The sequence below is a fragment of the Anas acuta genome, chromosome W (genome assembly GCF_963932015.1).
Source record: "Anas acuta chromosome W, bAnaAcu1.1, whole genome shotgun sequence".
Classification (NCBI taxonomy): Eukaryota; Metazoa; Chordata; class Aves; order Anseriformes; family Anatidae; genus Anas; species Anas acuta.
The window spans coordinates 23,705,424-23,720,873 of record NC_089016.1 but is presented as its reverse complement, the minus strand read 5'-3'; the positions used below and the strand labels follow the sequence as shown (position 1 = coordinate 23,720,873).

General features: G+C 51.4%; 1 protein-coding gene across 1 annotated transcript; it reads right to left on the bottom strand.

Moving 5' to 3' along the window:
- Positions 1–11,921: 11,921 nt before the first annotated feature.
- Positions 11,922–15,231, bottom strand: LOC137847246 (adenosine 5'-monophosphoramidase HINT1-like). The gene is made up of 3 exons (XM_068665536.1): positions 15,089–15,231; positions 12,791–12,896; positions 11,922–12,086 (listed from the first exon to the last, which is right to left on the bottom strand). Exons 1-3 carry the CDS (start codon positions 15,223–15,225, stop codon positions 11,967–11,969), a joined length of 363 nt encoding a protein of 120 aa, XP_068521637.1. The 5' UTR covers positions 15,226–15,231; the 3' UTR covers positions 11,922–11,966.
- Positions 15,232–15,450: the final 219 nt, after the last annotated feature.

Below are 15,450 nucleotides of genomic sequence, written 5' to 3'. Positions count from 1 at the left end.
GCAAATCCGCCAGGGCTTCTAAACTGTTAGTTACTTAGATAATGCTCCCGCCTTTTTTCTTGTCACACTCAAAGCATTTAAGAGCAAAAATAGGATCACAAGATGCACTGCCAGGCCCATATATTGGGCACCACCAATCAACACTTGGATAAAACAGCACTTCTTTTCGGCCTGTCACGCACTTCGCTCGTCTCCGGCCGCTCCCCTCACGAAGAACACGGAACCGCGGATCGGAACTCCGCACTCGCTTCGCAGCGACGCTGCGTCTCACTCCCACAGCACAATCATGCAATCACACAGAGAGGCCTCTAGCACATCTCATTCATACCACAAGAATATAATTTAGAATGATAACCAACCAAACGAGTATTGTCTCTGACCGTGTTCTTCGTGGAGTGACTCATTCCACTTGGTTTCAAACCCTCACACTTACACAAATGCTTTCAACACAAAATACCTGGACGTTTAAGAATAAGACATACAATTATTAACACTCCAGTTAGTATCCCTCCAGCAGCTGAAAACATACCGCTTGTCCGCAGCTTCAGGAGGCCTTGGTCTGCTCCTGCGGTGAGCGGCCGAGAGTGGAGTCCCCTCCGAGCAAAACACTCAGGGTGCACCTAGGGGCGTCCGCTAATCATTATTCCTTAACGGACTTTCTGGTGGTATGTCTGGTAATTTGCTCCCTTTCTTCTGGTCCTTGGTCTTCAATTCTGTCTGAACCATCTAGGAATTTTACTATGGCAATTCCCACAGCCCTTGGTTACCTTAGTAAGAGGGTCTTGCAGGGGGTTTAGGACCTATCACCCACCCACAAATCCTATAGGAATCGCTTCGGTCCTTCACCGGCCAAGTCCCTCGCGGGAGACTGGAGCCGCGGTTAGAAGACCTCCACACTCGCTTCGGAACTAAGTTCCGTCTCAGTCACACTCTCACACACACAGGCAACCGAATCCCACCCAACCGAACGGTACACGCCTTAAATGCTTACGACTCCGACAAGGTACGGTCCCTCCCACCGGGGGTGCAATGATTCTTCTCTCCAGGTTTTTATTAAGACCTTGTCCCCTGGTTGTATCTTATGAATAGCAAATCCTAAAGGTGGTGTCTGAGCCATCACTCCAATTTCTCTTAGCTCTTGCAATCTTTTCCCAACAGTAATTATGTATTTCTGGATACTACGATCCTCAACTACATTGTTTCCCAGAGGCATTCCCTATGAATAAGGCATACCATATAACATTTCATATGGCGATAATCCAGTCTCACTGTGTGGTTTAGTTCTTATGTTTAGAAGTGCCAATGGTAAGCATTTCATCCAGGGCATTTGTGTCTCGATCATTGATTTAGCCAATTGTTGGTTTTTTTTTGTTGTTTGATTCAATCTTTCTACTTTCCCTGAGCTTTGTGGGTGCCATGGAGTATGATATTCACAGAATCACAGAATTTCTAGGTTGGAAGAGACCTCAAGATCATCGAGTCTAACCTCTGACCTAACGCTAACAGTCCCCTCTAAACCATATCCCTAAGCTCTACATCTAAACATCTTTTAAAGACTTCCAGGGATGGTGACTCCACCACTTCCCTGGGCAGCCTGTTCCAATGTCTAACAACCCTTTCGGTAAAGAAGTTCTTCCTAACATCCAACCTAAAACTCCCCTGGCGCAACTTTAGCCCATTCCCCCTCCTCGTCCTGTCACCAGGCACGTGGGAGAACAGACCAACCCCCACCTCGCTACAGCCTCCTTTAAGGTACCTGTAGAGAGCGATAAGGTCGCCCCTGAGCCTCCTCTTCTCCAGGCTGAACAAGCCCAGCTCCCTCAGCCGCTCCTCGTAGGACTCGTTCTCCAGACCCCTCACCAGCTTCGTCGCCCTTCTGTGGACTCACTCAAGCACCTCCATGTCCTTCTTGGAGCGAGGGGCCCAAAACCGAACACAGTACTCGAGGTGCGGCCTCACCAGAGCCGAGTACAGGGGGACGATCACTTCCCTAGCCCTGCTGGCCACACTGCTTCTTATACAAGCCAGGATGCCGTTGGCCTTCTCGGCCACCTGAGCACACTGCTGGCTCATATTCAGCCGACTATCAACCAATACTCCCAGGTCCTTCTCCGCCTGGCAGCTTTCCAACCATTCCTCTCCCAGCCTGTAGCTCTGCTTGGGGTTATTGCGCCCCAGGTGCAGGACCCGGCACTTGGCCTTGTTGAACTTCATGCAGTTGACCTCAGCCCATCGGTCCAGCCTATCCAGATCCTCCTGCAGAGCCTTCCTACCCTCGAGCAGATCGACACACGCACCTAACTTGGTGTCATCTGCGAACTTACTGAGGGTACCCTCAATGCCCTCATCCAGATCATCGATGAAGATATTAAAGAGGACCGGCCCCAGCACCGAGCCCTGGGGAACGCCACTAGTAACCGGCCTCCAACTGGATTTGACTCCATTCACCACGACTCTTTGGGCCCGGCTATCCAGCCAGTTTCTAAGCCAACGAAGCGTGCGCCAGTCCAAGCCAAGAGCAGCCAGTTTCCTGAGGAGAATGCTGTGGGAAACGGTGTCAAAAGCCTTGCTGAAGTCAAGGTAGACCACATCCACAGCCTTTCCCTCATCCACCAAGCGCGTCACTTTGTCATAGAAGGAGATCAGGCTCGTCAAGCAGGACCTGCCTTTCATAAACCCATGCTGACTGGGCCTGATCGCCTGCTTGCCCTGCAAGTGCCGCGTGATGACTCTCAAGATAATCTGCTCCATGAGCTTCCCTGGCACTGAGGTCAAACTGACAGGCCTATAGTTCCCCGGGTCTGCCCTACGGCCCTTCTTGTAGATGGGCGTCACATTTGCTAGCCGCCAGTCAACTGGGACCTCCCCCGATAGCCAGGACTGTTGATAAATGATGGTAAGCGGCTTGGCCAGCTCCTCTGCCAGTTCTCTCAGTACCCTCGGGTGGATCCCATCCGGCCCCATCGACTTGCGCGCATCCAAGTGCCGTACCAGGTCACCAACCATTTCTTCGTGGATAGTGAGGGCCACATTCAGCTCCCCATCCCCTTCTGCCAGCTCAGGGTACCGGGTATCCAGAGAACAACCGGTATTGCCGCTAAAGACAGGCAAAGAAGGCATAAGCACCTCCGCCTTTTCCTCATCTTTTGTAACAAGGTTTCCCCCCCCGCATCCAGTAAAGGATGGAGATTCTCCTTAGAATTTTCCCACTGAATACCTAATTAGATTACCACACCGGAGGAAATAATCTAGCAGATAAAGAATACCACTTAGAATATTCCAATACCACTTAGAATATTCCCACTGAATACCTAATGATTGACAGAATAATCTTATTATTTTAGAAGCAAAGTGTGTGCCCTGAGCAGAATCAATGTACTGGATTATCCCGTATTTAGGTATCAGGTGTTCTAATAGAATTTTTGCCACCATTTGTGCCGTAGCTCGTGCTACGGGATAAGCTTCTACCCATTGCGTTAAGTGATCTACTATTACCAATAGATATCTTATCCTCCCTACCTGGGGCAATTCAGTGAAACCAACTTGTACCCTCTCGAAAGGCCTATAAGCTGTTTTTCTCCCTCCCGTGGCTGCTTGTCAAAACACTTTCTTATTTATCTTCTGACAAGTTAAGCAACGTGGTGTAATTTGCTTTGCTATTTCAAAAACAAGCAATGCAACCAAATTGTTTTAGTAAATGATCACTTAACACCTTTGTACCCCAATGTGTTTGGGCATGCAAACGTCCCAGTATTTGCTTATCGGTTAGAAGACCTCCGCACTCGCTTCGGAACTACGTTCCGTCTCAGTCACACTCTTACACACACACAGGCAACCGAATCCCACCCAACCGAACGGTACACGCCTTAAATGCTTACGACTCCGTCGTCTTCGTTCGGATCTCCGCGCGCAGAATTATGGGCAAAATACAGTGCTGCAGCCGGCAAGGGAGCTCATAACAAAATCAAGTTCTTTGCTTACCTTTATTCAGGTTCAAGATGGCATTAGTCCCGACCTGACTCGAACAGGAGCCACCAAATGGTGGGGCGCCTCTCCTAGATCAAATCAGAATTCAGGAACCAAAGCCATCCCGGACGAGCCCCCAACCGTTATAAATGACAATTCCCCCCTTTTCTTCTTTATAAACCGTTGATTTTTGAAAAACCTTTCTCTAAGGTGTAATTTGGTAGATTTCTTCTTCTCCTTCGCTTTCCATCTCCTCATTGTCACCTTATCTGAGTAAGGTGGTGGCTCCATGGTCATTCGTTTCAATAGTGCGGTTTCAGTTAACCACTGTACTAGTCCTCTTACACGGGGGATAATGCAGCAACCAATGGCTGTCAAAACTCCTACAACTACGATCAAGGATGTAAATATGCCTACTTTTTCTGCCAATTCACTGGCAAGGGTGGTAAGCCCTTGCAATGCTCTAGTTACTGAGCCATCTGGGGCAGTATTGCTGGGTATAAGAGTGCAACCATGGTTGCTCAGTATCTCACACACACACCCCACCTCCTTCCTCCGCGAGCATCATATCTAACGATGTTCTGTTTTCCCAAGCCATTTTGCTGGTGGCATCTAGTTGTTCAGCGATTCCTCTCATCGCATCCCTTGTATAATTTATGACTCTCTGCTGATTAGAATAAATATAATTAATCCAATCCACATTCTTATCGATCGTTACCCACCAGAACAGTGACTCAAACCCTGCAGCAATTTGATTCCTGGCTTTCTGTTCATCGGAAACTCCTCTAGGCACCCCAAAAGAATCTATGTATACTCTGTCATCGAATGATACTCCTAAGCCTCTTTAACTTCTTCTGGGTATTTGTGATGTTTCTCTTTCAAATGCCAGGGTGAAGGGTATAGCTAATCGAACAAGCGCACAAGTGCCTCCCCAGTTATATGGTAGGGTGGACCGTAAGATCTTCCCTCCACCGTACCACCAGAGATCTGCCCTGGGTGGGGATCTCAAGTCTTGAGCAGTTTCCCATCGAGTCCTTGGTAGCACAAGGCAAATTCTCCCAGATGCTGGGCAGCACTCACACCCTGCTGTGAGAGGCAAGCTGTATGGTTACCTATAGCTGTAGAGAATGCAGGGGGAACCGCGATGTTGCTATCACGCAAGGAACAGCAAAGAGAGACTTACGGGCCTCATTTCCCCAGGCAGTCTTTTCTTGGTACAATGTAATCATACATCGCATCCCCTGGGAATCCTTGGTTACACTTAAAACATCTTATCAAAGCCTGTCCCTGCTAGGATTCAGGCCACAACACAGGCAGCCTTCTTTGCCTGCCATTCCTTCATCTCTCTTCCTCTCCTTTCCATCCTGGCCCTGACTCCCCCTGAAGATTTTCTTCCTCTTTCTCCAACCCTCTGCCTCACTACCCGCTGCACTGTCAATACCATTAGTTTCGCTCTCTGCTTTTCCTTCTCATCTCCCCTCCGGACACACACCTCCAGGGCCTCCCGCAGGAGGGTCCCCCAGTGACTGTTCACTACAGCCCCCCACCTTCTGGAGCATTTTCTGCGTATCTCGCCAGGCTTTAATCACACAATGAACTTTCAAGAGCCCTTGGGATACCGGGTCCTCGGGACTCATCCCCGAGTACTTTCTCATTCTGACCCCAAGCCTCTCGTATGATTTCTGTGTTGCACACTATTGTTACTCCAGCCAGGACTGGCAAGTGGGTATTTCTGCTCTGCCGGTATTACCCCTGGTCCTGGAGGATGAGCTCTTTCCCATTCTTGTATAGCAGCTCTCCTCCTGATCATTCCCATTTCTTTCCCTGTAAACAACATACTTACAGGCATAATTCCCTTCCCCAAGAGTATAAGTCAGGTCGTAGGAACTGGTCTAATTGTTCAGCTAGGCTCTTGGGGTCCTCGAATAAACACTTCCTCTCCTTCTTAAAAGTCCTAACCTCTCTGCTGCTAAGGACGGGGGGTAGTTCACCTAAGAGGATACACGGTTAGTGTTAGTACTGTTAGTACCAGGGAAGGCAAAATTCTCAACATATCTTCTACCTTGTTCTAATTCTTGACAGAGCCTAGAGCACGATCCTTCTTTAGGGACAGTGTTAACTACAGTCCCTGTCTCCCTTCCTGGAGTGACTGCTGCTGCCACCGGTACAGTATTAGGATTATAGGGAGCATAACTTGGCTCCTTCTCCGAAAAAGGAAGCTTATTGTTTACACATAAATGTAAAGCCTGAATTTTCATCAGACCCCTATTTTGGCCAAAACACTGCTGTTTCCTTAATTGGTTCTTTTGTCCAGACTGATACACAATATTTAATTTTATTTTTTTTTCTTTTACAATCTCCTCTAATTTTGGGATTATGTTTCCAATTTCTTATCATTCTTCAGGAAGAACTGTTGGTAGGCACTCCCCCAGGGATATCTCCCTGTCCCCTGGAACTCATATTTCCCATTTTTCCTAGCCCTTGTCAGTGTGCTGCTACAGAAATTTCCCTCCTGCAGGGTACCTCACACTAATGTTCCGATTCTGGAAAACGGGGGTGTACTGCCAAGCACTTCCCCCTGCAAGGGCTACCACACACCTATGAATTTACCAGATTCCCTGGTGTACTTCCAAGCACTTCCCTGTGCAAGGATTACCGTACACCAAATTTCCCGAGACTCTTCCTTTCTCTCCCTTATCTCACGCTTCGTCCATCTCCGGCCGCGCCCCTCGCGGAGCCACGGAACCGCGGATCAGGACTCCACACTCGCTTCGTACAAAAGTACGTCTCAATCACACATCACGCAGAGTCTCACCTGACCCCCAAGGCAATACTTAACATTTCTTACCTTGGTCTGTGCACAGAGTTACCGGATCAATTCTTAAAACCCGGCAATCTTACCTTTTCAGAACTTGCTCCACAACCTTCCCTGAGAGCCCCACTTCAACCGCTGGTGTTTCCAAGGGGGAAAGCTGCACCTCCCGTGCAGGGGGTGGCGGGAAGGAATACAAAGCCTGTGCTCAGCCCTGACGCATCACAACTGGGTTTCTGCTCAGCTGGGGAGGAAGCTTCTGGAAAACTAGGCAGCGCCCCCCGAGGCTGCCCAAGCGTGGTCCGCGGTGCCCTGCAGCCGCACGGAGAGCGGAGCTCAAACTGGCCCGACACGGCGGCAGGGACGCGGCCGTCCCCACACGTGCAGTTCCTGCCTGAGGAGGCCACAGCGCTTCTGCCTCTCTGACAGGCTTGGAGGGTAACGACATCAGAATACGCTCGCTTTAGTTTGAGCTTCCAGGCGGGCGCTACTGACGGCCATCGGGATGGCCCACGGGGACGGGGCTGGGGGCAGGCAACCACAGGCAGCTTTAACATCTCAGTCCTCCCCGTCGGCCATCTCCCAGCTACCACGTGGGCCAATCAACGTGACCAGACGCCAATTCACCCAAGGCAACAAAAACATTTACAAAGCTACATCTCTCTTCATAACTGTTTGTTGTTTACGGCTGAAACCAGTCCTGGGATAGGATATGCTACCTGGACCGAGCAAAGCCTTTGATATGGTCCCTCACCACATTCTTCTCTCTAAATTGCAGAGGTAGGGATTTGAAGGATGGACTGTTGGGTGGATAAAGAATTGGTTGGCTGGTCGCGGCCAAAGGGTTGTGGCCAACGGCTCTATGTCTGGGCGGAGGCCGGTCACAAGTGGCGTCCCTCAGGGGTCGGGCTCGGGACCGGTGCTCTTCAACATCCTTAGCAATGGCACAGACGACGGAATCGCGCAAGTTTGCGGATGACACCAAGCTGAGCGGTGCAGTCGATACAATAGAGGGAAGGGATGCCATAAGTGCAAGGCGTTGACCTTGGGCTTGGGGCAATCCTAGGTATCTCTATAGGCTGGGAGAAGAAGAACTTCAGAGCAGCCCCGCGGAGAAGGACTTGGGGGTCCTGACGGACAAGAAGCTGGACGTGAGCCAGCAACGCACGCTTGCAGCCCGGAAGGCCAACTAAGTCCTGGGCTGCATTAAAAAAAGGGGTGGCCAGCAGGGAGAGGGAGGTGATTCTCCCCCTCTACCCTGCTCTTGGGAGACCCCACCCGGAATACTGCGTGCAGGCCTGGGGCCCCCAGCACAAGAAGGATGTGGAGCTCTTGGAAAGGTCAGTCTCACCTCTGTCCCTGGAAAGCTGTTGGAACAGCTTGTTCCGGATGCCATCTCCAAGCCACTGGAAGAGAAGAAAGTTATGAGGAGTAGTCAGCATGGATTCACCAAGGGGAAATCGTGCTCGACCAACCTCGTAGCCTTCTATGATGGCATCACCAGCTGGGTTGATGGAGGGAGAGCAGCGGACGTCATCTACCTTGACTTTAGCAAGGCTTTTGACACTGTCTCCCACGACACCCTGCTAGCAAAGCTGAGAAGGCGTGGGATAGACAAGTGGACGGTAAGGTGGGTTGAGAACTGGCTGACTGGCCAAGCTCAGAGGGTGGCGATCGGCGGCGCAGAGTCCGGCTGGAGATCTGTGACTAGCGGTGTTCCCCAGGGGTCGGTGCCGGGTCCGGTCTTGTTCAACATCTTCATCAACGACCTTGATGAGCGAACAGTGTCCACCCTCCGCAAGTACGCCCATGATACAAAGCTGGGAGGAGTGGCCGACACGCCAGAAGGCTGTGCTGCCATTCAGCGAGACCTGGGCGGGCTGGAGAGCTGGGCGGGAAGAAACCAAATGAAGTTTAACAAGAGCAAGTGTAGAGTCCTGCACCTGGGAAGGAACAACCGCATGTATCAGTACAGGCTGGGGGATGACCTGCTGGAGAGGAGCTCTGCGGAGAAGGACCTGCGGGTCCTGGTGGACGACAGGTTGACCATGAGCCAGCAGTGCGCCCTGGTGGCCAAGAAGGCCAATGGGATCCTGGCGTGCATTAAAAGGAGCGTGGCCAGCAGGTCAAGGGAGGTGATCCTCCCCCTCTACTCTGCCCTGGGCAGGCCTCACCTGGAGTACTGTGTCCAGTTCTGGGCTCCCCGGTACAAAAAAAGACAAGGATCTCCTGGAAAGAGTCCAGCGGAGGGCAACAAAGATGATACGGGGCCTGGAGCATCTTCCCTATGAGCAAAGACTGAGAGACCTGGGTCTGTTCAGCCTGGAGAAGAGAAGACTGAGAGGGGATCTTATCAATGTTTACAAATACCTTCAGCGTGGGAGACAGTGGGATTTCGCCACCCTCTTTGCAGTGGTTAGTGGGGATAGGACAAGGGGCAACGGCCTGTACTGGGTCTGGCTGGGATGTTAACTTTCCCTGCAGCAGCCCATACAGTGCTGTGCTCTGCACTTGTAGCTAGAACAGCAGTGGTATCACACCAGTGTTGCGTCTACTGCCGAGCAGCGCTGGCACAGCATCAGGACTCTCTCTAACCCTCCTAGGGGGTGGGCAAAAAAGCGAGAAGACAAACATCACCAGGGCAGCTGACTTCAACCAACCAAAGGGATATTCCATACCGTACGATGTCACACTCAGCAATAAAAGGTGGAAACAGGAAGAAGAGGGGAAGGCTGGGCTCTCCTTGTGAAAACGTCGGTCTTCCTCCCGAACACCGGCTACGCGTGTTGAGGCCCTGCTTCAAGGACGTGGTCAAGCATCGCTCATTTGTGGGAAGTAGAGAGTAATTTCTTTCCTCTGCACTTCCACGTAGCCTTTATTCGTTTTGGTTTTTTCCTTTTTTCCCTTTCCCTTTTTTTCCCCCTTTAATTAAATTGTTTAGTTAATAATAATAATCGTTATTATTATCAAGGAAAGATTATTATTTTTTCCCTTTAATTCAATTATCCTCATCTCAACCCGTGAGTTGTTCTTTCCTTTACTTCTTCCCCTCCTCATCTAAGGAGGGGGAGCGAGAGAGCGGTTGTGGTGTTTAGCTGCCTAGCACGGTAAAGCCACCACAGGAAGTTCCGCACCAACGTGCGAAAGAACAGCTTCACGGTGCGGGTGACGGAGCACTGGAACAGGCTGCCCAGGGAGGTTGTGGAGTCTCCTTCTCTGGAGATGTTCAAGGCCCGTCTGGACGCCTACCTGGGCAGCCTGCTCTAGGGAACCTGCTTTGGCAGGGGGGTTGGACCCGATGATCTCTTGAGGTCCCTTCCAACCCCTACGATTCTGTGATTCTGTATAAACAGGAGTAAAAATACACGCGTTGATAGCGATAGGACAAGGGGGAGTGGTTTTAAACTAAGACAGGGGAGATTTAGGTTAGATATTAGGAGAAAGTTTTTCACTCAGAGGGTGGTAAGGCACCGGAACGGGTTGCCCAGGGAGGTCGTGGATGCCCCATCCCTGGAGGCGTTCAAGGCCAGGCTGGATGCAGCTCTGGGCAGCCTGTTCTAGTGGTTGGCAACCCTGCCCAATCTATGCTTCTATGATATGCTCTTTGAAAGCATACAGGCTAAAAGAAGGGTCAGATTGGTGCCTCGGGGGCAAGTTTCTTCGCCTTCTGCGGTTGCCTAACAGTGCCTCTTAAGCAGAGAGATTACCAGTGGTCTTCCTCCTCTACTGTCTCGGGAATTAAACATCTTTTGTAAAAGAATACAAGCGCTGATAGCATTAGCTAGACCGACCGGGGAACAGTTGAACATGTAAATACTTACTCAAGGTCCACTTGAGCACGTTTCTTTGAGCAGTTCCATCGGCTCTTCTAGGTCAACAAAACAGATCAATGAAAGAGACCAAGGGAAAATACGGAAATAGAACAGTTGGTCAAGTGCCAACTTAAGAAGCTTTCTCTGAAAGGGCAACAGCATCTCCACCTTCACCCACCCCTCCCCCCCAAACTAGTTGACTTGCACGACTATTTTCACGTGACCCCACAAACGGCAAATCCTATATTATTTCGAGTAGACCAAGGGCTGTTTCTTGGTTTGGTTTTTATCATTCAGCTTCCTCAAAAGACTTTAGTCATTCACAGCTGCAATCGTTAACCCCGCAAACAGATCCAGTAACAAAGATCATTTCTCCTGCTAACGAATCAAGTTTCTTTATGAGGAACGGAGTCACAAAAATCATCTCATTTAGCAAGTTTCAAACACTAAGAGTATTTAATAGCATTTTAACGTTCCCACGCTCCAGTAAGCCTTGAATGTAATCGCGATTAAACAAGGAGCAGAGCGAAGCCAGAGGTCTAACAAAGCACGAGAGGTGATCGCATTTAAAAGCCTTATGGTGCCTTTACCTAATCCTTCTTCTAGTTACTGAACAACGGACTTCGTTTAGGGGAAAAAAAAAAGACACTAAAAATAAATGCAAAAAAAAATAAAGAGAACGGCAGCCGAGTCTCGAACTTATCAGAAGCCGACTCAAGAATCCCAGAGCCTTCTACATCCTGTGGGAGGAATTCCTTCTCAAAGTTGCGAAAGCCACGAGGAGGACTGAAAAGAAAGCGGTAGCAAAACTCCTAGGGTAGTCAAGAACAGGCTGACAAGCACCTGTCAGAAATCACACCCGGTAGAGCTTGTTCTGCCTCCTCCTCGGGACAGGGGCAGACAACAGACAATGCCTGGAAGCTTTCTTCCAACCTTATTCTTCTCTGGTTCTACATCTGCCAGTCCTCAACACGGCTATTTCGCAATAAAAGCGTGCCCTTTTATTTGGGAGCAGGGGGAAGATAGCAAGGCCTCAAACACACAGCACATCCTAGATCGTCTTAGGAAGACGGAGACCCACAGGACCGCCGAGCGCTTCTAGCTTCGCGTTCCAAATGAATGGGCAAACCACCACCTACACGACACTGTCAACGGACCAAAACATTCTACACACGTGCGCTCCAGGGAGACGCCGTTTTAACTTGCGGAACTATTTCCATCGGTAAGACACGCAAGACAGAGGTGATATCCCCATGCTCCATCTTTATTGTGCAAACGCTGCTCAAAGCTCTTTCTTACCCTCCATAGACAGCCGTCCAAAAAAAATAATAAATCAAACATCAACAGGGGCTAGACTGATGGGCAACATATGAAACCTATTCGGCGGCGATAGTCTGAAGGGCCCGAGGGTGGGCATTCACAGCCATCCGGAATCCATTGGTCAGGTCCAGGTTAGCAGCACACTTCTTGCCAACAACCACGAAACGCCCAAGAAGCTGGAAAAAGGAAATAACGTCACCTAACGTGCTGCGCCACGACGCACAGAATGAATGCGAGCAGAGAACCACCCACAGAACACGGTTAGCTAATCCTTCACAATTCAACCGCTGCTCTTTGAATTACCCTCTAGACAGTAACAGACTACAAAACAGTCACAGAAGCTGAATTTGTCTCGGGGCTTAAAGCCCCCGTCATAGCTTCGGGCAACGTAAGCCGCTCTGGCGGAAAATAAAAGCTTCACGGTGCCTTTTCTCTTGCGTGAGCTCACAGAGCCTTGGAACTTGACTTGCATAGCTAACAGCAAAACAAACACCCAAGCGCCGCTCAAACAGCTTTCCCTTTCCTCGCCTCTGACCTGACCAAACCCCAAGCCCTCTTCTGCATAGTCAAGGCACCACCCCCGCTGTCCGGAAACCGTGAAAACGGGCATCAGACCGCACGTCGGAACAACGCTGCTTTTTGCACTGCAAGCGCGTAGCTGGAGACGAGCATCGCTTTATATCACTGCTCTCAGTCAAAAAGCTCAGCTCCATTACAAGCTAGAGGCGAAAGACTACAGCATCGGACAACCCCAAATAGCCTACTGTGCGCCCCTCTGCAACATCCAGAGGAAAAGAGGGGACGGGAAAGAGTCTAGGAAGTTACAAACCAGTTACAGGTACAGCCAGCCTAGCGAACAGAAAGCTCCCACAGTACTCACGGGTCCGCCAGAATCTTCTGCTTCACATAACCGGACAACTACCTTCTCAGGAAGGACTAGGAAAAAACACTGGAGCCTGAGGCGAACTATCACGGAACGCAAGGCACTGGAGGAAGAGTAAACAGTTAAAACGTAGTCGGCTTCAGAGAAAGGCAACAGCTTCAGCAAATCACTATGCCCCACTGAACTCGCCCTACCAAAGCAGATTATCAGGCGCCCCAAACGCGCACGACAAAACAGCCATTCTTCTTAAGCGAGCTTTGAATAGGCAAAGTTCTCTACCTTCTACGCACAAGACACACAAGCGGCAAACAATGGCTAACCGTCCTTCGGTTACGTCCAAATATTGCCTCGGCCAGAGGCAGGAAGGCATCTTCAAAGAACCTGGAGTAATCCGGCTGAGGCCGTATTAACTCTCCGTCCTCGAGAACGCCACCTACTCAGGGGAAGGAACGTTCCAAATTAGCCCGTTACGGCCGGCCTGACGTCAGACACCTCCAGACCGAGGCCAAGGCATCACCTTCGAAACACAAATACCACCGACCTGTAGGAAACCATCAACTCGCAACTAATTGCGAGGGAACTCCCCAAATCACCAGCAGACAGAAACTGCATATGGCACCAGAAGCAGGATCCAGCGCGCAAGGTGACGGGGGCAGCGAGACAGCCGAGTACTTCAGGTTAGCGACTTCCGCTATTTTTATTTGTTTTAGATGCGACTGAAACACTGCCGATAAGACTCGATTCCACAGATGCTTTGTACTTCTTACTCACCATCGCCTTTCACTGCACGACAATCGAGAATTATAAGCCTTCCTCACACTCCTCCCTATAACATCGCTCAACCGTGAAACAGGCCTTCGGTACAGTGAGCTAAGCAAATTCAAGACCACTCGCTAGAGCCAACTACGCTCCAGAAGTGGTTCTAAGCCCCCCGCCCCCTCCCCCCGCCTCAAGTTAAGACCAAGCGAGAAACTGCAACTAATTCGTCCTCCAGGAAACGTGTCGCACTAAGAGCGGTCAGAGTAGGTTGTCTGCTCTCAAGTCACTCATCAGACTCAAGTTAACGGCCTGGTTCTCCAATCAAGCACAGCGTTCAGGTTACATACGTTGCTGCAGCCAGTACGGCCAAGTCAAAACAGATGTGCGCACGCGCACACACACACAGACTCCTCGCGCAGCCTTCAACACGAAGGAGACAGGAAACGCGCCCTTTCGTAAAGGCAGGGCGCTACCGCAAGCACGGTTTCCGGAGAGCAGTTGAACGCTTCCAGTACTCCAAACGGGCGGCAGCTGCAACATTACCGAGACCTATTAAGAAAGCGCTGTTCCAAGCAACGCGTCAACGCTTTGAGCAACCCGATCTAGTGAAACACGTCCCTGACCGCGGCAGGCGGGTTGGGCTAGATGATCTTTAAGGGTGCCTTCCAAGCCTAACCATTCTACGAGTCAGCACGCAGAGCGGGCAACGCAGCCCCTTTCACTAAGGGCCTGTTTTCCACGCTGCAGATAAACCCTGCCGTCAGAAGCAGAGGAAATCCCTAACTGTCCTATCTTTAGCATTTCAAATTTAAGAACAGCAACAACGGTTATGCTGGACACTAACTTAAAGTTAGCACCTTGCAGATAACATCTGCAACTTTTTCATAACTCTCCGCAGCTGCTCACTTAGCTCCTAGCACGTTGCGGCGCACCAGCATCAGTGAACCTTGCCAGCATGCTCTTATCACGGCCCACCTCCAGCACGGAAATGAGAGCTGGGAAGCTCTCGCAGCCTGCGGGATTGACTGGTTTCTAGGCGTTTAAGAAAGCTAGGAAAAGCTGCAATTCTTCCCTTTCACAAGCCACTTTGGAGAGAGCGTGCGCTCGTGTGCGCGGTGGGGGTGGTGCCATAACCAAAGCCTAGCACAGCCGAGCCGGGGCGTCTCTGCAAGGCTATCAGCAGCGCAGAAACGACTGATTACGGTCACTACTGCGATGCTCACTGCCTATATGCATACAGTCCGAACCCCCAAGGAGACCGACTGCGCCGGCGACCCAGTACGCGCCGTGGCACCCCGGGGGCAGGCACCGAAGAAGCGCGGCGTTTTAGAGGCGCTGCAGTAGAGAGCGCCACGAGCCGGAGAGACCCCGACCGACCGACCGACCGACCGACCGTCCCTCCCTCCCTCCCTCCCGCAGCAAGGCCACCACCCGCCCTGCCGCACTCCCGGGACCCGCGACGGGCCCTCGTTTCAGAGGGCCTGCGAGCGGCCGAGGGAAAGGAAGGAAAGACTCGCACAACAACGCCGCGGCTACCTCCTCGTCCACGACCGCTCATCCTCACGGAGAACGTTGGCGGGGACCTCCTTGCCCTTGCAGGCGACCTCTCCGAAAGCAGCGGCAGCGCCGCCACCGGGCCAGGCGGCCTGCGCCCTAACAATCCCGTCGGCCATGACGGCGCCCGCTCGGTACAACGCCCCCTCACTTCCCGCACTCGGCCCGGCCCTCCGCGGCGCTCATTGGGCCGACAGATCGCCGCCGACCGCCCCCGCGCCTCGATTGGCTGCCTCGCCTGCCCTCTTCCCTTGTCCCCGCCCTCTCGGCGGCTCCGCTCCCGTCGACCCGGTGCTTATCGGCGCTCAGGGAGGTCGCGTGCCCTCGGGGCGCGGAGGGAGCCG

Coding starts and splice junctions, on each gene's coding strand:
- LOC137847246 (XM_068665536.1), bottom strand. CDS start 15,225: ATGGCCGACGGGATTGTTAGGGCGCAGGCCGCCTGGCCCGGTGGCGGC. Junction 12,897..15,088: donor GAGCGGTCGTGGACGAGGAG/GTAGCCGCGGCG, acceptor CTCTTCCTCCAG/TGCCTTGCGTTCCGTGATAG. Junction 12,087..12,790: donor CAGAAGATTCTGGCGGACCC/GTGAGTACTGTG, acceptor TCCTTTTTCCAG/CTTCTTGGGCGTTTCGTGGT.